Consider the following 24,233-nt stretch of genomic DNA (forward strand, 5'->3'; position numbering starts at 1 on the left):
TAATGATACTGGGATTGAGTATCTGGCAACTGCGTGAGGCATCAAAGAATCAGTCTTCTGTGTTCCAGTTGGGCCGGATGTAAACATTTATAGTTAAAAAAACACTTACATTTTGGTCTGCTTCTCACCCAAAACTGATTGTATCACTTCTGAAAACATGGATTAAAACACCCAAGTTGTATGGTTTAATTTTATGCTGCCTTTATGCCCTTTTTGGATTTTTTTATGGACTTTTTTTTTTTATGGACAAAACACATCATATATCCTTCAAAAACAGAGGTAGGACCAAAAACACTCGAACACTTGAGCCTTACTGGCTCACATGTCCCTCTTTAATCTGACCAAAACCACATACAAAGCAACTGACCATCATTTTGCCTCTGGCAGTCTTGTGAGTAAGTGCTGGGTACAACCAGCGGAAATCCCTGATGCCCATAAGAACTTCATATCTTCCAGAAACACAAAACTGCAAACTGCCTGACTCACAGCAACCTTAATCAGCCCTATTAGATGAGCTCTCTCTCCCTCTTTCTGTCTTCTGTTTAGTGACGAACCACAGCATATCTACTTTATGCTAATTTGCTCTAAGATCATTCAAAGGATTCAAAGAAGAGTCTACAAAGCAATACTCTTAACAATGGAAAAGAAAAATATAATGATGGGAGATTTCAAAAAGAATTTTTTTTTTTTTTACAAAGAGATACTGAAAGAAAGAAAATGCCATTTGATTTGGGTTTCTGCAAAACAGATGGCTTGAATTCTTGTTTATAAAAGCGAGAGTACCAAATAAGTTATACAAACATGTTGCTGGAATAGCTATGTCTTTTCTTTCTGTTCAGAGGGAGGCGTTTTTTTGCAGGTCCACTCCACGAGGAGTGCTGTTTTAATGAGAGGAGCTACACGCACTGCCAAATCTCATGTCCCGGGCAACCAGAAAGCCTTTGCTAATTAGATGCAGAGCTTTCCAAAACACAGGGCTTGTCAATTCTCCCATTTCCCCTCTGGATTGTAAATCAAGAGTGCAGTGGAGGAAGCAGCACACATTATGTCAGTGTGGGCTGAATGATTTAAATTATACGAGAATTAGAATGGAAGCCCGCTCTTGTATGTTCTGTAGCATCACGACCATTGCAAAGCGATTCAACGAGAAAAGCGTTAATCTTTCTTCTTGCCTTGTAATGGCTGGTAATCGCACTTTAAGAGCTAAACAGACCTCACATGACAAAACCTAAGCATACTAAGTAAAGGCCGGAATTTTAATTCAAAAGCAATTTTAATAGGACATCAATCGAAATGGAAAGTGAGAAAACTGTCTGGTGTGGTGGGGTTGTGTATGGTGAGATCCGATGATTTCATTACCAGTGAATGGCCTGACCTGCAGTGCTAACTGAACACACCAGTGGCGAATTCTCAGGGCCAGCAAAGCCTTCTCTGCTGGCCTATCATGCCAAATAATAAATATATTTCATCCTTTCATTCTCAATCACCTTTCTGCCTATGTATTTTTAATTGCTTTCCACTCTTAATTAATCTACAAACAAACAGAGAAACAAAAAGTTTATCCAGTCAGAATTTATTCCTTAATGTTTACAAGCAAAGTGTGACAACTGTTTCACAAACAGTTTCTCAGGCCTTCTGAATTTCTACAGTATCCCTCAACACTGCAAATGAATGGGCAACTAAAGTCGGATTGTCAGATTCATCTGCCAATCAGATTGATTTATTTGTTCTTGGTGGGTGTGATCTTTAGGATATGTCCCAGTCGAGGCCTTCTAGCTGGCCTTGAGTGATACAATCATGCTTTAAGTGATGTATGTAATTTGAAAGCGAGCGCGAGATCTTGCTGATGAGTCCACTATCATCACTGCTGGTATTGCCTTGAGAAAGAGATCCTTATGGATTTAAAAACACGAGATGTTCTGCATGACAGTGTGATTGCTTAATTTATTAATCAGGAAAGGAGGACTGATTTTCACCTCAAGTAAATTGGTAAGTGTTTTTTGCATTGTTATAGCAACATCAGGAGTTTTCTAAGTGTAAATTAGGTTGCTTGAGCATTCAGTGTCAGATCAAGTTTTGAAAAGTAGTGCTGCGTTCCATTCAACTCAGAAAGTCTGATTTTACAACTTCCTACTAGGAAAAGTGCAATGGAATGCATCTTGAAATCAGAATTACAACTTGTAGGCTCGTGCAGAAATTCTCAACTAATGATGTCACACAAACATGTCGACACTCAGGGAGATATACAAAGTAAGTGATAAACATTCACTTTATTAAGTAATATCGATAAATAAGTTAGTTTCCACATTACATGATATTAACAAACGCCTGCAGAAGCAGGTGTATAAAACATTATAATCTCTTTTGATAATCGTACACCTGAAGCACAAATGCTAGCGCTGCAGCAGTGTTTATCAGTTGGGTTGCTAGGAGACATCTCTAATGAGAGTCAAACCCCTGCTAAGCTAACAGGAGCATTGCAGTTTTGTTTCCTTAAACGTCATCTTCCGAATATCGGGGAATGGAATGCATTTATGGTTGGAGATATCAAGTAGGAATATCCCACATCCAACTTGAATGGAATGCAGCATAACCGTGTACCCTGACAAAATGAAATGTATTGCAAGCAACATTTAAATCGCAAATATTATTAGATAGATTTTTCCAGGTATTATAAACCTCCTTGGTAGATTCTAGTGATTGGTCGTTCATGAATGATTCGTTCATTTTGAATTAATCTTTTATATGACTCATAAGAACGAGTAGTCAAAGAGAGTGATTCGTTCAACTGACGCATGACAGCCACATAGACTCTGTACAGGAAACAGAAATATTAGTTCATACTCCAAACATTCTTAAATACCAGCGGTTAGTTTGATTGTATTTTTGTCTTTACAGTTTCACGAAGTGATTCTGGTCTCAAATTATAACTCCAATATTACTTGAAATGTATGACTTTGCAAATGTTTCTGTCATGATGGTTCTTTTCCATAACATTGAGTCTAGTAATAAAGTGTTAATTGAAGCTTTAAACTTTCTGAATGATGGGGAAAAATAACATTTATAAAGCAAGATGCCTTAAATTCAAGCCCAGTCCCAAACTTTACAATTGTATATTTTCTTCATTAAATATTATAGACTATAAAAGCTTTTAGAAACCCCCATATTACTAGACTACTGAATGGATTTTGAATGAACTTTTATGCTCGAGTTGTGCTTGTTTTTGGACAGAGCTCTACAGACACTGTTGGCATGACAGAGAGAAATTTCGCCCCTCATGTTTTTCAAAATTATGTCGTAGTCGAGGAATAGCACTTATCAGTTCACACTGCTATTTTCCCCCCCTCCTTCACTTATTACTGAAGCACAAAGCTGTTTATGGAGAGAGAAACATTTGCATATGTTTGTGTTATCATTTTTATGGTGCGTGAATGCAGTGTAGTGGCGGGGAAAATATCTCTTTGTGTAAATATGAAATTTCAATAGGAGGGTGCTGAGTCTGGCTGTGAGAGGAACAAACATAACATCAATTCAAATAATTTTGTGATATTAAAAATAAATATATGGTAATTCCAGTCAAAAAACTACAAAAGCGAGTTGTAAAGCAAGTTGTTCCCTATCTGTCACTCACTTGAAGTTGTGTCTATGTAGTGACACTAGGGGTCACTCCTGGAAGCCCCAAACACCTCTGCTTTTTGAAAAAAGGCCAATGGGAATTGGCGAGTGGAATTTGCATGCCACTCCCCCGGACATACGGGTATAAAAGGAGCTGGTATGCAACCACTCATTCAGATTTTCTCTTCGGAGCCGAGCGGTTGCATTCAGTGCTCTGAATTCAATTCTCCCTTCCGTTCACGTCAAACTGCTGGATTTACGGGTCATTTCAGCAGCTACTCCCCCTCTGCACCCGTGGAGTGCAGAGAACGCCCCTGGGCGCTTTGGCAGAGCAAAACAAAGAGTATATTCTAAAAGAGTATATTTTCATAAAAGTGTGTTATTCCTGGTTGCGGTCGTTATCTCTCCGCTTCTGATGGCCACAATCGCTGTCTTACATGTATGGGCGCTGCCCACGTGGAGACATTGTTTGTGGATGGGTCTTGTCTTGATTGCGAGAACATGACCATGGCAACGTTGCGGTCGCGGCTTGCCTTTGTAAGAAAGCAAGCCACCCCAGTGGCTCCCTGCCTCGGTCCTTCTACCTACGGGTATGAGGACGTGTCGGTTAGCACTGGGGGCGATTTGGGGACTTCAATGGGAGCACCTCCGCTGGGTAACCCCCCACCTGGCGTGGGCACCCGAAGCTCCCATCCAGGGCCTGTAGGTTTACGTCGTCTCTGATGGCTAAGGCCTACGGTGATGCTGGACAAGCCACCTCAGCCCTGCACGCCATGGCTCTCCTGCAGGTACACCAAGCCAAGGTGCTAAAAGTGCTGCATGAGGGTAGTTCTGACCCGGGATTTATGCAGGAACTGCACTCGGCGACGAAGGTCATGGCGTGGTCTCTCGGGCAGGCGATGTCCACTCTGGTGATCCAGGAGCACTACCTTTGGCTCAAACTGGTGAGAGAGACTGACAAGGCACGGTTCCTTGAAGCCCCCATTTCCCAGGTTGGCCTATTCGGCGACACCGTCAAGGACTTTGCCCAGCAGTTCTCGGTGGTGAAGCAGCAGACAGAGGCTATTCAACACATCCTGCCCCGGCATGGCTCAAGACCCCGCACCCCATCTGCTCGTCGCCAAGGGCATCCTCATGCAGCAACAGCACCAGCACCGCCGCAGCCCGACCCCATGGCCCGGCCCTGGCATGGAGCCTACCGCAGGAAGCAGACGCCACCCGTCTCACGGCCGGCCGCCAAGAACCCAAGGAAGGCTTCGAAGAGCTCCTAAGACGGGCAACCCAGGGATGAGGAGACCCGCTTCTATGGAGCTGGTAGACAGACCACTCCATCCCCTGCTGGAGGGCCGGGAGGAGAATCTTTTGTTTCATTTTTTGCCGCATGCCCAAGAGGCTGCAGTACCCAAAACTTCAACAAAAGAGTGGTTTTCTTGTTCCCTGGGTCACATGTCAGGTGCGCATGGCCGTCATCACGACCGCCGTCCACCGTCCCATTTCAGCAGGTTCGGCGCTCCAGCGGCGAACCCCCTGCCCCTGCGCACCCAGCTGTGGCACAAACATGCCCACACCGGATTGGTTCCGATGGACTGCGAGGACGATATTCCTCCTCCCCCCTCCTTGACCAATCTTTTGGTGGGTGTCAGGAGCCAGGTAAGTGCTTCGATGTCTTTGGACTCAGCACGGCAACGGGGTTCGAGCCCCCTCGACGTGGCGCCTCAGGCTCCATCCCACTGCGAGGCCCCACCTGCCGGTACATCAGACGTGATTTTCCCCTTGGTTCCCCTCGCCTGGAGTTTGGACACGTGGCTCGTGCTTTCCAACCTGTCGCAATGGCTGACCCAGACCATCCAACTCGGCTACGCAATTCAGTTTGCCAGGCTCCCGCCCAGGTTCAGCAGCGTCCGCTTCACCTCGGTGAAGGGCGAGAACGCCGCTACCTTGCGTGCGGAAATCGCTACCCTTCTACGGAAGGGTGCGATAGAGCCTGTCCTTCCGGCCGAGATGAAGAAGGGGTTTTACAGCCCCTACTTCATCATACCGACGAAAGGCGGTGGGTTGCGGCCAATCTTGGACCTGCGAGTACTGAACTGGGCCTTGCACAGACTCCCGTTCAAGATGCTGATGCAAAAATGCATTTTAGCGAGCATCCGGCATCAAGATTGGTTCATGGCGGTAGACCTGAAGGACGCGTACTTCCACGTCTCAACACAGACCCTTCCAGTGGTTTGCCCAGTGGTGCCTCTTTGGCAGACATCTGCAGAGCAGGGGGCTGGGCAACACCCAACACCTTTGCGAGGTTCTATAATCTCCAGGTTGAGCTGGTTTCGTCCCGTGAATTGTCAGGTACGAGCAGGTAAGTTCCGGGACAGCTGGCTGGGTGTACCGCTTGCGCATAGCGCCTTTCACCTCCCTTGAGGTGAAGACGTGTGCTTTTGACCCCCAGTCGTGTTCACAAGCTGTGATCCCTGGATGACTTTCCTCCTTAGCCCTGTGGCAGACGACTTTGCGGAGAAACTCACTGCCGGCCCAGTACGTGTGCTAATTAGGCCCTGTACTGGGGTAGGTGCTCCACATGTGCTGGTTGCCTGTAGGTGACCCCATGTGATATCTTCCACTAAATAATTTCCCTGTCGGTAAACTGCGTCTTCTGTTCCGGGCCCCTCTGCCCCCGGTCACCATGTTTGTAGAAACTCCTCCCCCCTCGGGTAGGACCTACCATGCGACTTCTCCACATGACATATCTCCGACAAGACTCGGTAAGACCATGTGACATATTTCCACTCAAAATACCCCCCCTTCTCTGGGCGGGGTGTGGTCTCCGCGGTGTCTTCCCCTTGGGAGTGACACCCCCCTGACATAGACATTTATGGCCCCCAGTCGGTTAACAAATTCCACTCTTTTTGGGGAGAAAAAAGAGGAAAAGAGGCCACGGCTGGGCTAGCCTGTCCCTATTTGTTGGGCAGTCGACTTGTTCCCAAAGGACCATTCGACGCTCATAAGAGCGTTGGGGGAGGTTACGTGACAGCCTGGTGCACTGGCTACGAGGCACACAGCGGTCTGCCCATCTCGCACTGCCAGTCCACGTAACAGTTCAGCTAGTTGTGGCGTTTTGTATAGGGACCCCTAGTGTCACTACATCGACACAACGTCGAGTGAGTGACAGATAGGGAATGTCCTGGTTACTTTCGTAACCTCCGTTCCCTGATGGAGGGAACGAGACATTGTGTCCCTCTTGCCACAACACTGAACTACCCGCTGAAATGGCCGGGACCTTGCCTCGGCTCCTCAGCACAAAACCTGAATGAGTGGTTGCATACCATACCTTTTATACCCGTATGTCTGGGGGAGTGGCATGCAAATTCCACTCACCAATTCCCATTGGCCTTTTTTCAAAAAGCAGAGGTGTTTGGGGTTCCCAAGAGTGACCCCTAGTGTCACTACATTGACACAACATCTCATTCCCTCCATCAGGGAACGGAGGTTACGAAAGTAACCAGGACGTTTTCAGTTGTAAATTATGTAATACAGTCAACAGGAATGCATATTTTATTAACTATACGCCCTGACCCTAACAGTCAATGGAGCAGAAATTTAATCTTAGAGGGAAAATGCATCCTCCGAATCACTCACCAACTTTTGTTGGTTAAAAGCAACATCAGCGTTAAACTAGCATTAACCAGCATAGACCAGCTTGCACCATCATGGATATTCATGCTGTATAAGATGGTCTTTTCAGAAGGGGTATTTGATAGCACACTCTAGCTGAGGACCACCATTGTACAAACGGTCATGGGGTCAGTGACCGGTCTTAAGAAGCCTGGGGTGAATTACTCTCATGACCAACCTTGCGGCTATGTTACTAACACCAACAACCATATACATCCTTCATGACTCAATAAAGAAGCTTTATTTCCACACCAGGCCTATTTTTTCCTATTTAATAACCAGAAAAACACCACAGAGATTTTCATTTTCTGAGGCAAGCCTTAGGCGACCAGCCACGGATAAGCTCACCTTTCCGACAATCTCCTCCACGCAGGGGACAGGTTTACCCTTCTGGTGGCGTATTGTGGGAGGAGACTGGCCATCCCAATCGTGCAGCTCCTCAATGCTTTTCAGATACAGTAAGGCCTTTAGGCCTAAACAGTAGTCTTCAATCACTGTGAAGTCCTGGTTCTGCACAGCGCTGCACACCTGTTAAATATGAACAGATATATAAACAGCCCTTAGGGCAAGTACTTAGTGAAAAAACAGTGATTACACTATTCAACTCAGCTTTGAGTGTGTGTTTTCTCAAAAGCAAAGTGTATAATGGCTGAATCAGACACGAAAGAAAGAAAAGTGACCATGTGGTTCCAGCACAATAGATCACTGTTTTTTTTTTTGTTTTTTTTAATTGAAGCCTTTATTCACTGATAATCTTCCTTTCAGCTGAAGCTCTGAAATTACATTTGCATTCATGTTCGGATTCAAAAATGGTCATGTCATTGACAGCAAAAGCATTGGTTCTTGTCTGTCATAACTGAACATAGCACGCCAGAGAGAGGTTTGAGAGCTGCAATGGAGGGGAAGATTATTAGTGAATAATTACTTAAACTTTGTACGTTCATCACACAAAGATGTTATTATATGGCTTCAGCAGACTCTGAGTCAAGGGCTCAAGTCAAATGGACAACTTTTATGGTACCTTAATGCTATTTTCTGTCATTTTTGGAGCTTTTGAGATGAGGTCACTTAAGAACTTATGCGTATGGAAAAGAGCTGCATAAAGATTCTTCAAAAACCCTCCTTTTATGTTCCACGGAATAAATAACATAAATGGATTTGGAATGACATTAAAGTGAGTGAGTAATGACAGAATTTTCATCATTCTCGACTCCCCACAGGAATCACTTACCAAAGTCTTTACCACCACCCTACATGTTGGAAACTCAAGAATCAGGGATATTTGGGATATGTAGGCAAACTTTTAGGTACTTTCCAGATGCTTCCAGTCCTTCGCAGTACTCGGTAACATGGCCGTAGGAAACTGAAGAGATACTCAAACATATATAATTCAATTAAGGTGAATTGTACAGAGGATTATACCACAGAACAGCCTGCAAGTTCTGAATATATGGTAATTAAACCAATAGTTCACCCAAAAATTAAAATTCTCTCATCATTTACTCAAACTCATGTAGTTCCAATCACGTATGACTTTCTTTCTTACAGGGAACACAAAAGATGTTAGGCTTAATGACAGCCTCACTCACCATTCAGTTTCATTGTATGGAAATGTCATATGGGATTGGAACAACATGAGGGTAAGCAAACGATTACATAATTTTCATTTTTTGGTGAACTATGCCTATATGAGTCTTCCTTTTGTTTCCCTAAAAAGAACACAGACGTACGGCGGTCTAGCCTGTACTGCAGTACTTTTCTCTGTAAACAGATTTCTCTAAGGGAATTTGAAACATTTCAGTACCTAGAGTACCAGCATCTCAATCTGTCTGTTCTGTCTGATCATCTGTTCTTATATTAGTTCTATCACTCATCTAGTCTCAAGAAAGATTTTCTTAACTGTTTTGGGGCTGTTAAAGATTTTAACCAATTTTGAATGTTTTAATTACTAGAGACTTCAACATACAGTATATGCATGGATGGCCTTAGTAGCATTTATCTGGACCCATACAAAAAGAATTGATAATTTTGAGGTCTGTTTTTAGTTTAAACATTAAAGGTATAGTTCACCCCAAAATGAAAACTCTTTCATCATTTACTCACCCTCGTGCCATCCCAGATGTGTATGATTTTCTTTCTTCTGCAGAACACAAACAATGATTTTATATGTCTTCTGAAGAGATGCAATCACTTTAGGTTAGAAACAGATCAATATTTCAATACTTTTTTACATTTTTATTTCACTTTCACTTTCAGAATGTGAAAAAATGTGAAAGTAAAAGAGGAGATTTATGGTAAAAAAGGACTTAAATATGGATCTGTTTCTCGCCCACACCTATTATATCGCTTCAGAAGACATGGATTAAACCACTGGAGTCATATGGATTACTTTTATGCTGCCTTTATTTGATTTTTGGAGCTTGAAAGGTCTGGTCACCATTCACTTGCATTGTATGGACCTACAGAGCTTAAATATTCTTCTAAAAATCTTAATTTGTGTTCAGCAGAAGAAAGTCATACACATCTGGGATGGCATAAGGGTGAGTAAACGATGAGAGAATTCTCATCCCTTTAAGGGAACTATCCCTTTAAGGACCCACAAAAATAAATGTTGCCTTTTCTGACCACTATTGTGTCACTTAGCGATATCTCACAGCTGATACTGTTGTGACCTGCGTGGAGCTCATATCATCTCTCACTCCTCTCACATCCCTCTCCTTAGACACTCTAGTGAAGAGCTTCCATCTCAGGCTGTCTAAATGTATTAACTCTACTGTCCCCTTAAAAAAAGTCTCCGGAACCATTACTTTTCAAGTTTAATTGACATCCACAAAGACAATCCTAGCTTCCTTTTCTGCACCAAAGGTAGGCTGCTTAACCCCTCACCTCAAATATCATCTGAACTTTTCACAACAGAAAAGTGCAATGATTTTGCAGCATTCTACAGTGATAAAATTAGTAACATAATACAAAACATAAATGGTCAGCCCTTATGACTAAGTTCAGGCATGAAACTCTGAATAGTGTAAGCTGATAGGTTCTTTGAACTTGTTATCTGTTGGCCAACCACCTCGTTCACATGTGATATGTCAAGCCAATCGGCTCACATGGCCAATCGGCTCACTGCAGCGCACCACAAGTTTTCTCTAAACCCTCCTCCACCCCAGCAACACAGGTCTAGATCTACTACAGAGGGGATTGTAATTAAGTCTAATTGTGCAGCAGTATGTCATACATGCTTAATACAGCAGGTCTTGTGTTTTTCTTATTGTGCAGCAGCAGCAGCATGTCCAGATGCTTAACTCAGTATGTCTGTGTATGTCCAGCAGTAGCAAGTCTCCATACTTGCTCTGCAGCAGCATAGCAAATCTAGTCCGCCATATCTAATGTCCTATCAATATGTCATACCCACATTAATATGCTAAATCTTTCTGAGAGATTTCATGACTGAAATACATTGTCAAGTCATATCACTTATTAATTCTTCTAGCTTCCCTTTCTACCAATCGCTTACTAACTTCTTCCTGTTAATCAGTCCCTCCAGCCACAAATTTTTCCACATACTTTAAGTCGGCAATTGTTAGGTCTCAACTAAAGAAAAGCAATCTTGATTCCTCTATGCTCAGTAACTACAGACCCATCTTCCATTTCATGGCAAAATAATTAAAACGGTAGTGCCCCTAAAGCTCAATAACTTTCTTTACATTAATAATCTTAATGAGACATTCCAGTCTGGCTTTCAGGCCAACCATAGCACTGAAACTGCTTTTTTCTTTTTTACGGATCTGCAAGTCAATAAGGACTCAGGTAATCTGTCAATCCTAGTTCTTTTAGATCTCAGTGCAGCATTTGACACAGTTGATCATGTGATTCTGCTCGATCGACTGCAGAACTGGGTCAGCCTTTTTTTTCTTTTCTTTATTCCTTATTTATTTTTTTACAAATGTGACTTTTTTGTATTATATTTGATACATAAGGCTTTAAGTGTCATTATAGTGAGAACATGATAGCTTGTGGTGCAAATCAATGACATTTCTTTATTGATATCAGCCCATATACTATATACAAATTCAAATAAATATCAGTTCCCATTCTAAATATATCATATAAAAATTATTTCAGTATTTTAAAAGCTCTGTATTTTTATTGTGATGGGTATAACGCATATTGAAATGCAATTTAATGATAATTGTGAGATACACAAAAAACTTTACCTCAAAGGCCTGCTGTATCATATTTAATACATATTTTCAACACAATTTTTCTAGAAAATGATGTACAAAATATAAAGTTAGAACAAGTTTCTTCAATTCAGTAAATGTTCATTTTGAAATATCAGTAACAATAAAGGTTATTGCTACTGTTGCTTTACCAAAATTAGCAAAGATTTTGCAGCAAAAAGTGCATCACAATAGGAAACCGGCCCTACTGGAATTGATTGGAATTTACAAGCCTTCTAATTGAGCATGGATAATTCACCAGGAGGCAACAGATATGTAGTATATCGCATGCAACAGTTTTTTCAGCATGGTATTTTGATGATATTTAGGCTTTAGAAAATCATGTATCAAATATGATCCTCTTTAGGCTTGTTAGGGTTAAGTGGCAATACTATGTATGTGGGTACACATACCTCCTGATGTCATGTTATATCTTTTGGTGTGCCCCAAGGCTCACTTCTAGGCCCTTTATTATTTAACCTATATACAGGTGCATCTCAATAAATTAGAATGTCGTGGAAAAGTTCATTTATTTCAGTAATTCAACTCAAATTGTGAAACTCGTGTATTAAATAAATTCAATGCACACAGACTGAAGTAGTTTAAGTCTTTGGTTCTTTTAATTGTGATGATTTTGGCTCACATTTAACAAAAACCCACCAATTCACTATCTCAAAAAATTAGAATATGGTGACATGCCAATCAGCTAATCAACTCAAAACACCTGCAAAGGTTTCCTGAGCCTTTAGAATGGTCTCTCAGTTTGGTTCACTAGGCTACACAATCATGGGGAAGACTGCTGATCTGACAGCTGTCCAGAAGACAATCATTGACACCCTTCACAAGGAGGGTAAGCCACTAACATTCATTGCCAAAGAAGCTGGCTATTCACAGAGTGCTGTATCCAAGCATGTTAACAGAAAGTTGAGTGGAAGGAAAAAGTGTGGAAGAAAAAGATGCACAACCAACCGAGAGAACCGCAGCCTTACGATTGTCAAGCAAAATCGATTCAAGAATTTGGGTGAACTTCACAAGGAATGGACTGAGGCTGGGGTCAAGGCATCAAGAGCCACCACACACAGACGTATCAAGGAATTTGGCTACAGTTGTCGTATTCCTCTTGTTAAGCCACTCCTGAACCACAGACAACATCAGAGACGTCTTACCTGGGCTAAGGAGAAGAAGAACTGGACTGTTGCCCAGTGGTCCTAAGTCCTCTTTTCAGATGAGAGCAAGTTTTGTATTTCATTTGGAAACCAAGGTCCTAGAGTCTGGAGGAAGGGTGGAGAAGCTCATAGCCCAAGTTGCTTGAAGTCCAGTGTTAAGTTTCAACAGTCTGTGATGATTTGGGGTGCAATGTCATCTGCTGGTGTTGGTCCATTGTGTTTTTTGAAAACCAAAGTCACTGCACCCGTTTACCAAGACATTTTGGAGCACTTCATGTTTCCTTCTGCTGACCAGCTTTTTAAAGATGCTGATTTCATTTTCCAGCAGGATTTGGCACCTGCCCACACTGCCAAAAGCACCAAAAGTTGGTTAAATGACCATGGTGTTGGTGTGCTTGACTGGCCAGCAAACTCACCAGACCTGAACCCCATAGAGAATCTATGGGGTATTGTCAAGAGGAAAATGAGAAACAAGAGACCAAAAAATGCAGATGAGCTGAAGGCCACTGTCAAAGAAACCTGGGCTTCCATACCACCTCAGCAGTGCCACAAACTGATAACCTCCATGCCACGCCAAATTGAGGCAGTAATTAAAGCAAAAGGAGCCCCTACCAAGTATTGAGTACATATACAGTAAATGAACATACTTTCCAGAAGGCCAACAATTCACTAAAAATGTTTTTTTTTATTGGTCTTATGATGTATTCTAATTTTTTGAGATAGTGAATTGGTGGGTTTTTGTTAAATGTGAGCCAAAATCATCACAATTAAAAGAACAAAGACTTAAACTACTTCAGTCTGTGTGCATTGAATTTATTTAATACACAAGCTTCACAATTTGAGTTGAATTACTGAAATAAATGAACTTTTCCACGACATTCTAATTTATTGAGATGCACCTGTATGCTTCTGTTAGCTGGTGCAATTTATCAATAGAACATCTCCTTTCATCATTATGCAGATGACACACAATTCTATTTTCCACTTGCACTAGATGCCCAAAAATCGATTAGTACACTGCCTGGACTGCATAGAGAGCTTAAATTTGTGGATGTCACAGAACTTAAGACATAGATAGTGTCTCTGAAAAGGATGCTCAGAGAAATTCTGTTTGACCCTATGACATATCTTGACACTTTTTCTCTGAAGGTCAATAATCATGTAAAGAATTTAGGAATCGTTCTTGACAGTGATGTCAGTTTTAAAAACAATATAAGCAATGTACATGAAACGCTATATTAACACATTCTCTCCCCTGCTCACAATGATTAAAATCATTCACAAATTTGTTACATCTAGGCTTATTGATTGAAATAGTGTTCAAACATTTAAAAGAGCTCAGAATGCAGCTGCAAGAATGCTGACTCGCACTAGAATCCGTTCTCTGGCTACCTGTGTTTTACAGAATTGTTTCAAGGTCTTCTTATTAATTTGTAAATATTTTCATTGTGTTGCTATACACACCTTAGCAATATGATTATGAAATATACTATAACTAGACCATTCAGATACCCCAACAACAAATTTGTTTATTTGTAAAACAGCTTAAGAGATGAAAAGAGGTTAGGGTTAGAGAATAACCCTAACCTAACCCTATCTCAAAGTGCATTTGTTTATAGGGTGTTTTCCTCTTTCTCTTCTTACTTGGATTTGCATTTACTTATACTTTTTTAATTTCAGTCTTTTCCATTCTATTTTCTTATCTTCTTCCATATGTATATAAGTACATGTGTTTATACCCTGATATGGTGTTGCCATATGGCAGCATACCTTTTCCTTTACATTTTCGCTATTCAGAAAACATGAACCATATTGCATTATTGGAATTAAAAGGACAGTCTCTAAAGAAACCAGTAATATTTTTCTTCATCTGGACTTTATTACAGCATCTTTGATAAGTTAAATATGTACTTGTGCACAGATCAGTGTTGTCTAATATGAATATTGCCATATGGCAATATTGAAATAAAATAAAATAAAATATGTACCACAATGGAATAACAGTAATTTTCCTCACTGTGAATTATTATGGATAGTGGCTTCAATTATATTACTGCAGTTATTTATTAATTTGCAAGTGTTTATAGTAGACCTAAAATAATTCTATTAAGACATACATAACACAACTATGATTTATGTTTCATGAAAAATTAACAGTTATATTGTACAGAAAGGCCAAGAAGAAAAGTGCACAACTGATTAGCAATAAGTATGAGCTAGGGTTTTAAGATCTATATTAAAGGAAAAATAATAACAATTCACTTAATACAAATTTGTAGGACTTCCACCATATATCAATTTAAGGAAGAAATATGAATTTAATTAGAAGAAATATAGATAAGAAAAAAATTGACATTTTCCGTTGTGGTACAGATTTGCCATTTGGCAGCATTTCCCCAAATTTTCCAATTTGTGGGTAAACATTAAGGCTTTCGATTTAACATGTTAATTCAGTGCAATTAATTATATAAAAAAATAATGCAATTAATGACGTCCCTGGACCGTAGTAAGAAATATTCCTACCATCATAAGCTTGAAGATTTCTTAAGACATGAAGAAGACATCTTAAGCTTCAAGATTTAAGCTTGAAGTACCACCTGTTTTCTTCAGGGGGCAGTAAGCGTAAATTCAGCTGTAAAGGCAATGCAAAGTTTATACAGAAAACAAACCGCACGTACTGACAGCAGACAGCACAAGATGGGGATGGATGCGTTCTTTCTTTCAAAACACAGCTTGATGGATCGCAAATCCGAATGCTGTATATATACAGTATATATATTATTTTTAATTATTTAAATATAACCATTTATAATTATTTCATCATTATATATTAAATGATTGTTATTTGAGGTTCTTTCTCAGCAAATATTTATATATGCGATTAATTGCGATTAATTCGATTAATTAATTAGCACACCATATAATTAATTTGATTAAAAATTTGAATCAATTGACAGCCCTAGTAAAAATTTCTTTTTACTTTTGTTATTTACAATATTACTATGTCCCTGTGGCAGTGGGGGGCGTGGTCAAGCATCTCTCCGGAGAGAGAGAAAGCGGTAAGGGTGCTTACACCTGAGCTAAATTATGTCTAACACCTGTCTCTAATTTCAGTGAGCACAGGAGAGCGGCTTAAAAGAGCCACTCTGCCAGCAGTCGGGAGAGAGAGACTGGCACAAGAAAGGCCACGACGCTGCATTCTATTGTATTGTTAATGTATTGAACTGGAAGTGTTTGAGTAAATGTTTGCTTGTAAAACTGACAAGTGTGGAACTGTAAGCGTCAGAGTGCATGATTAAAACTCCTACCTGAACCAGGAAATCTTGCTTCTCGCCTCCTCCTTTCCACTAAGTAGTGTTACACTGGTGCCGAAACCTGGGAAAAGTCTGAAGATGGACGGAAGTCGCCCCGTAGAGTCCTCCCAGTTGGCGGAGATCCTCCAAGCCCTCGCTGGCTTACATCGGAACCATCAGCAAACCCTGCTTGAGCTCCGGCAAGATCAAGATCGCTGGTTTGTAGAGCCTGCGCGCTCAAGCAGAGGACCGACAGGTGATCTGGAGCCTCCTCAGCCAGAAGGCATCCCCAGCCGTGACCCCGGACACCCACACGCCGTTGCCCCCCCCCGCGATACAGAAGTGCGGGCGTAGCGCCTGGGCCGGCCTGCTGGAGGTGCGGGGACCCGGACCACTTCCGGGATCAGTGCCCTCTGATGGAGCTGGGGACAGTGGTGCGGGTCTCTGACCTCCCACAGGCTGCCCCCGACCAGGCCGGAGTGTACTGGACACCAGTAAGTGTCAAGGGGGGTACTCACCAAGCATTGGTGGATACCGGGTGTAATCAAACCACTATCCACCAACACTTGGTTCAACCCGAGGCTTTGGGCGCAACTTAAACGGTGAAGGTGAAATGTGTGCACGGGGATATTCACAAGTATCCGTTGGTGACCCTGATGATTAAATTCCGGGGGAAAAAGCATAGAGTGGAGGCCGCGGTTAGTTCCCGCCTCACCCATCCACTGATTTTGGGGACTGATTGGCCTGACTTTAGAGTTTTATTAAAGGGAATTTGTGCGGATGTGTCCTGTATGAGATTAGGGAGATGTGCAATGTGCGATGCTCTGGCAGGGGAGGCGGAGCCGGGGCCGTCCTTGACAGCTCCACGTCATAATGTAGAGAGAGGGGGAGAGGCTGCAGCCCCTCCCCTTCTCAGGGAATTCACTGAGAGGGATTTCCCTTTGGAGCAGTCGTGAGATGAAACCCTCAAACACGCCTTCGACCAAGTGAGAGTCATCGATGGTCAACGACTCCAGCCAGACATCGCCCTTTCATACCCCTATTTTGCGATTATAAATGAGCGGTTGTATAGAGTGACACAGGACGCTCCCAACTTGAGGATACAACCCAACTTTTGATACCACGGAGCCGTCTGGGAAATGGTATTCCAGGCGGCTCATTATAATCCCATGGCGGGTCACTTAGGAGAAAGGAAAACACTGAACCGTCTAATAGCCCGCTTCTATTGGCCGGGCATTGGCGGCGATGTCCGCAGGTGGTGTACGGCATGCCGTGAATGCCAGCTGGTTAACCCACCGGCCACCCCAAAAGCGCCATTGCGCCCTCTTCCATTGATCGAGGTCCCCTTTGAGAGAATTGGAATGGACATCGTCGGGCCATTAGTATGGTCAGCACGCAGACAATGCTTTGTATTGCTATGCAATGCGATATCCGGAAGCAGTGCCTCTTTGCAACATCTCAGCATGCAGTGTTGCGGAGGCACTCTTCAAAATAATCTCCCGGGTGGGGATTCCGAAAGAAATCCTCACCAATCAGGGTACAACGTTTATGTCACGGACATTACGTGAGCTGTCCGAATTGTTGAGTATTAATTCAATTCGCACCAGCGTGTACCATCCTCAAACGGATGGCCTTGTGGAACGATTTAATAAAACCCTCAAAAACATGATTCGTAAGTTCGTGCACGACGATGCTAGAAACTGGGATAAATGGCTCGACCCCCTGTTATTTGCAGTACGAGAGGTCCCACAAGCCTCCACTGGCTTCTCCCCATTCGAGCTGCTGTATGGGCGACAACCACGTGGTGTGCTTGATGTATTGCGAGAGGCCTGGGAGGAGGGACCTTCAAATAGTAAGAATTAAATTCAATACGTTCTTGATCTTAGAGCAAAATTCCACACTTTGGGGCAACTAACACAGGAGAATTTGCTCCAAGCTCAAGAACGACAGCGCGGACTGTATGACAGGGGAACTCAGCTAAGGGAATTTGCACCGGGAGATAAAGTGCTTGTATTACTTCCCACATCGAGCTCTAAATTACTTGCCAAGTGGCAAGGACCCTTTGAGGTGACACGACGAGTGGGAGATCTCGATTATGAGGTTAAACGAACCGATAGAGTCAAATATACCACCTCAACCTCCTGAAATTGTGGAGGGAGGCGGTCCCTGTGACGTTGGCTATGGTAGTTCCCGAGAAGGCGGAGCTCGGACCGGAGGTGAGTTCAAAACATAAACAGTTCACCCCGGTCACTTGCGGAGACCACCTCTCACCGAATCAACTCGCGGAGGTTGCCAGGTTGCAACAGGAGTTTGCGGATGTGTTCTCCCCTCTACCGGGGCATACGAACCTCATTCACCACCACATCGAGACGGGGGTCGTGGTACGTAGCCGCCCCTACCGATTACCCGAACACAAGAAGAAAATAGTTCGGGAAGAATTGGATGCAATGCTCGATATGGGGGTAATAGAAGAATCCCACAGCGATTGGTCCAGCCCAGTTGTTCTAGTGCCTAAGAGCGATGGGTCTGTACGGTTCTGTGTGGATTATAGAAAAGTCAATGCGGTGTCTAAATTTGATGCGTATCCAATGCCTCGCGTTGATGAGTTGCTCGATCGGTTGGGCACTGCTCGATTTTATTCGACATTGGATTTGACGAAGGGTTATTGGCAGATCCCCTTGACACCAATTTCCCGTGAAAAAAACCGCCTTCTCCACACCGTTCGGATTACACCAGTTTGTGACACTTCCGTTCGGTTTGTTTGGAGCCCCGGCTACGTTTCAGCGTCTCATGGACTGAATCCTCAGACCGCATTCAGCTTACGCCGCAACATCATGCAACATCAGAGGGCGGTTCTGAGATCGCTGTGCCGAGCGGGACTCACAGCAAACCCAAAGAAGTGCGCGATTGGGCGGGTGGAGGTATGGTATCTGGGGTTTCACTTGGGCCACGGGCAGGTGCGTCCCCAAATTGACAAGACAGCGGCGATTGCGACCTGCCTGAGGCCCAAGACCAAAAAGGGGGTGAGACAGTTCCTGGGGCTGGCTGGCTATTATAGAAGGTTCGTGCCTAATTATTCGGACATCACCAGCCCGCTGACTGATCTCACTAAAAAGGGAGCTCCAGACCCGGTCCAGTGGACGGAGCAGTGTCAGCGGGCGTTCACGCAAGTTAAAGCCGCACTTTGCGGGGGGCCGCTTTTACATTCACCTGACTTCTCTCTCCCTTTTGTTTTACAGACAGATGCTTCAGACAGAGGGCTGGGTGCTGTGCTCTCGCAGGTGGTGGAGGGGGAGGAGCGCCCGGTGCTGTACATTAGCCGTAAGCTTTCCTTGAGGGAAACTAAGTACAGCACCATGGAAAAGGAGTGTCTCGCCATCAAGTGGGCGGTCCTCACTCTCCGATACTACCTGTTGGGGCAGGCCTTCACCCTCTGTTCCGATCACGCCCCACTCCAGTGGCTCCACCGCATGAAAGATACCAACGTGCGGATCACCCGTTGGTATCTGGCTCTTCAACCGTTTAAGTTCAAGGTGGTCCACAGACCGGGGGCACAGATGGCTGTCGCCGACTTCCTTTCCAGGAATGGTGGGGGAGTGGTAGGCAGGCCGGATGCCTCCCCGGCCTAAGTCGGGCGGTGGGGATATGTGACAGCGGGGGCATAGTCAAGCATCTCTCTGGAGAGAGAGAAAGCGGTAAGGGTGCTTACACCTGAGCTAAATTATGTCTAACACCTGTCTCTAATTTCAGTGAGCACGGGAGAGCGGCTTAAAAGAGCCACTTCGCCGGCAGTCGGGAGAGAGAGACTGGCGCAAAAAAGGCCACGACGTTGCATTTTATTGTATTATTATTGTATTGAACTGGAAGTGTTTGAGTAAATGTTTGCCTGTAAAACCGACGAGTGTGGAACTGTAAGCGTCAGAGTGCATGATTAAAACTCCTACCTGAACCAGGAAATCTTGCTTCTCGCCTCCTCCTTTCCACGAAGTAGTATTACAGTCCCATTGTGCTTTTGCACAAATTATGGGTGCACCTTCCAGTAATTATGACTAAGCTTGCTTTATTTCAAACACAATAAATTAAATATGTGATCAATTAAATGAGTAACAATATTAGCTGTGCTGTAATACCACAGACCATTTAAGTAATTGAGTATTTGTGATTATTTTCACTTTCATTGTATAGAGAAAAGATGTAATGAAAGTGAATAGTGACAGAGGCTAACATTCTGCCTAACATCTCCTTTTGAGCTTCACAGAAGAAAGAAAGTCATAGGGGTTTGGAACAACATGAAGTTGAGTACATGACGACAGAACTTTAATTTTTGGGTGAACTATCCCTAAATGTTGTACACCAGAACAGCTTGATGGACTAATTCAATCAACAAAGGAGATGGAGCTATGATGTGTTTCCATTACCAGCTATTGACATTGATTCAACTCTAGTGTGGTGAGGAGTTGGCCACTTCACAATTTCTCCTATTACTATGAGCCAGCACTCTGCTATTACATGTGGGTGTAATTAAAATATTTTAATTCCCATCTTTTCCCCCTCAGAACTACCAAGCACTTGCAAAACGTTATTTCTGCACATAATGAGTGTTTTGATTTATTTATTTAAAATGAGATTTCGGAGGCTGTGGCATCATGTTGAGATAATGGGTTTATTTGCACTAAAAACTTGTTCAGAGCCATGTTGTAAATTGCAGTTTGCTTTGTGATTGTTGCTGCTCCTTGGCTTCAGCAGCACTGTGTGAGTGTAGCCGTTAGTAGACTCCTTATTAAGGATTGATTAGAACAAACTACTTAATGCACTACTTAAGGCGTAAAGCTTGCAACTGGAATGTTGCATCTGCTATAAAACAGAAATATCACAGCATATGAAAGTACGCTTTTACCTAAGCCATGCTCCTTCAGATGATGATGCTATGGAGCCAAGAAGTGGTTTAGTCTAGTGAATAACATTATTCAGTGTAGCTTTCAAATCTCATGCGCATGTTCAAATTTGGCACATTGTGTAAAAAATGATGCGACATACCATATTTGATTTTACCCGAATATGAATGAGACTTTAGAGCTGCAGCGGAGATAATCAGTGAATAATTACTTAATTTTCAGTTTGTTCCTCAAATAAAGTTATAATATATGGCTTTTAAAGACTTAGAAGATGATATAGTGCATGAGTCATATGGACGGTATGGTGGTGAATAGTAGTGGTTACCTGCAGGACAGAGGCTCCAGCATGGAGGAACTGCAATCCAGATTCAGCTGAGTCAATGCCACCTGTGGCCAGGATGGGGAAGCCAGGAAGTGCTCTGGCTATAGCTGACACAGCACGCAGAGTAATGGGACGGATTGCATTGCCTATCCGAATACAAGAAAGAGAAAAGGCTTTAAAATGTAAAAAATTATTATTATTTTAAATGAGTTCATACAGACCACAAATCCAATTTGCAATCAGGGCACATCTACCATTGGTATCACTTCAAAATGAACAGACCTACTATCTCAGTATGTCACAAATTAAACGTACTTCCTCTGTTCCAAACCTGGTGAGCTGCCAACAGAGGTGCCATTTTAAGTCATCATATGCACACTCCAAAGGCTATTCTAAAAGGTAGGCAGCTTAATTATACTGCCTCATAACACACGTCATTGTAGCCAAATTCTAAGGCAGCATCCCATGTATCCTTCGCAACAAAGACAATCTCAGAATGCATTGCGACCAGCTCAGTGAAACAATAATCTGAATAGATGGTGGATGTGGTAAGAATGTTGATGTAAAAGAACATGTTTTTTATTTAATACGGAAAAATATAGATAAAAAGCATAATAACAAGTATTATTTTATCCAACACGTGTATGCTATGTATTGCTATGCATATTTAAGTATTGTGTAGTTTAAACTTTCATCTCAAATGTAATCATTTACGAGTTGATTTTCCAGAACTGCCGCTCACTGGATGTTTTTTGTTTTTGGCACCATTCTGAGTAAACTATAAAGACTGTTGTGTGTGAAAATCCCAGGAGATCAGCAGTTCCAGAAATACTCAAACCAGCCCATCTGGCACCAACAGTCATGTCACAGTTGAAATCACATTTTCCTCCATTCTGATGGTTGATGTGAACATTTTTTATTGGGAATGCCCAATTCCCAATGCGCTCAAAGTCCTCGTGCCCCACCAAGGAGGTAACCCCATGTGACTCTACCCTCCCTAGCAACCAGGCCAATTTGGTTGCTTAGGATACCTGGCTGGAGTCACTCAGCATGCCCTGGATTCAAACTTGTGACTCCAGGGGTGGTGGTCAGCATCTTTACTCGCTGAGCTACCCAGGCCCCCGGTTGATGTGAACATTAACTGAAGCTCCTGACCAGTATCTGCTTAATTTTATTAATTGCACTGCTGCCACACGATTGGCTGATTAGATAATCGCATGAATAAGTAGGTGTACAGGTGTTCCTAATAAAGTGCTCAGTGAGTGTATGTAAAAATTATTTTTTACAAATGACATAACTCTTTGTGCAATTCAATACTTTACTATCACTATTGCATTGTTCGTTACACAAAAAGTCACACATTTTTCCTACATGATTATATGTCCATAGAAGTCAGTGGATGCATGGCCCATACAGTACTATTGAAGGCATGCTTCAATGGGAGTCTAAAGCAGATACCTGTACCATTCATATCAGTGGCGCATTGATTGATGTTGATTGAACGAGAAGCTCTAAACACGTCATTTTAAGTCCTGTCCAAATGCCGTGCTTCTCTAGTGCTATTTGCATTGGATTGCATTGCACATTGGGCTTTCAATCTGTGATGATATTGGGACTTTGTTTTTGTGCATGTCTTTGTTCTTGATGTCTCCCTTGATTGTTCCCAGGTGTGTCTTGTCACATTAATCTCATTAGTCTCTGTGCATATAAGACTTCGTTTGCCTAAAGTGTGATAAGATCGTTTGTAATGGTGTGTCAGAATTAGAGTAGATTGAGGATCCAAATGCAGTGATTTATTAACACAAACAGGCAAAATACATTAATACAAATAACAAGCAACCTAGCAACACAACTCAAACTCATTAAACAACCAAAAGAAAAGAAACAATGACGTACGTGATTGACAGGGTACGAAATGTATCAGCACAGCTGCCGAGCGCAGTGTTTGGTGGATCAGAGATACTCACACAGTTTTATTTATAGCATATTTATTTCAGATTTTATAATCTGATATTTTGTCACATTTTTGTTGCAAAAATAGTTTTGAGCTTAATTATTTTTGTTAAGAAATTAAACTGTTTCAGTAGAAGTGTGGGCACTAAAAACACTGGTTTGACACCACTGGTTAGGATGCTGCCTTAGGAAGCAGCTGCCTATATATGCAATAAGGCAGCTCACTCGGTTTTTGAACAAAGCTACTGTGTGTACAGGTGTCTGAACCTAAGCAGCACCACAGCCATTCCCTCCTCTCCTCCCTGTCCCTTTTTATTTCTTCTTCTCTCAGGATGGCAGGATTCCCTAATGAAAGCGGAACGGCTTTCTGATCAGCCAGACAGATGGAAGTGTTTATCACATTATATTTAACCTCATTTTCCCAGTAGGTTCCCATTCATTGATCACAGCCATACATTTAACCACATTCATTCTGTCGGTTTGGTTTAGAACTGCACTTCCAACATTTGATGGCTCGAGACAGCTTTCTTTTTTAGCCTCACTCCGGCATGCTAAATGATCCTCATCACCCACACTATTCCCAAATTGGGGAGATAAATTGAATCACAGCACATATTTTTTTGCATCCCCATGCCACACGGGTCATTATGTACATATGGGTGCTTCCCTGAGCCTCTGGCATTTCCTGCCGCCCTCACTCTTTTCTGCTCTTCCACCTGTTGGCTGAATGGATAGCACGTCAAGTAGAATTTGTCATCTCTGTTCTGTTGTGACAACCTAATATCATAAAGTCACATTACTCTGCTCACAATGAAAGCCATTTGGGTGTGATTTAGAGATGGGTGTTTCAGCTTATTACAGCTTAAATCACAAGGCTGCACTTCTAAACACAATTCTTTACTGTCTGTGTGAGTCAGATATGTATTGAAGTAATAATGTCTCATTAAGAGAGCAAAACTTGTAACATCTGGCTGAGGGTGCACTTGCTACTGTGTCCCAAACCTAAGGCAGCTGCCACGCTGCTCTATCAGTCAATGACTTTACAGGCTATTGTAAAGCATTGTATGAAGGTGTTGGGCCTCATGTATTCAAAGGCAAAAAAA

General features: G+C 42.6%; 1 protein-coding gene across 3 annotated transcripts in view; it reads right to left on the reverse strand.

Annotated features, from left to right (window-relative positions):
- The window catches only part of LOC127442398 (dihydropyrimidine dehydrogenase [NADP(+)]-like), a 297,161-nt gene that overhangs the window by 20,347 nt on the left and 252,581 nt on the right, over positions 1 to 24,233 (reverse strand). Inside the window, exons 19-21 of one of the 3 annotated variants that reach the window (XR_007897477.1) lie at positions 21,181 to 21,323; positions 8,513 to 8,644; positions 7,661 to 7,809 (exon numbers count right to left, since the gene is read on the reverse strand). Coding sequence is in view for 2 of the 3 variants with exons in the window: in XM_051700403.1 (XP_051556363.1) it covers positions 7,630 to 7,809; positions 21,181 to 21,323 (323 nt within the window). In the remaining variant the exon portion in view is untranslated. Of the gene's footprint in view, positions 1 to 7,629; positions 7,810 to 7,989; positions 8,645 to 21,180; positions 21,324 to 24,233 lie in introns of those variants that run through there. The other 2 variants (XM_051700403.1, XM_051700404.1) reach the window with 2 other exon arrangements.

The sequence above is a fragment of the Myxocyprinus asiaticus genome, chromosome 6, assembly GCF_019703515.2.
Source record: "Myxocyprinus asiaticus isolate MX2 ecotype Aquarium Trade chromosome 6, UBuf_Myxa_2, whole genome shotgun sequence".
Classification (NCBI taxonomy): domain Eukaryota; kingdom Metazoa; phylum Chordata; class Actinopteri; order Cypriniformes; family Catostomidae; genus Myxocyprinus; species Myxocyprinus asiaticus.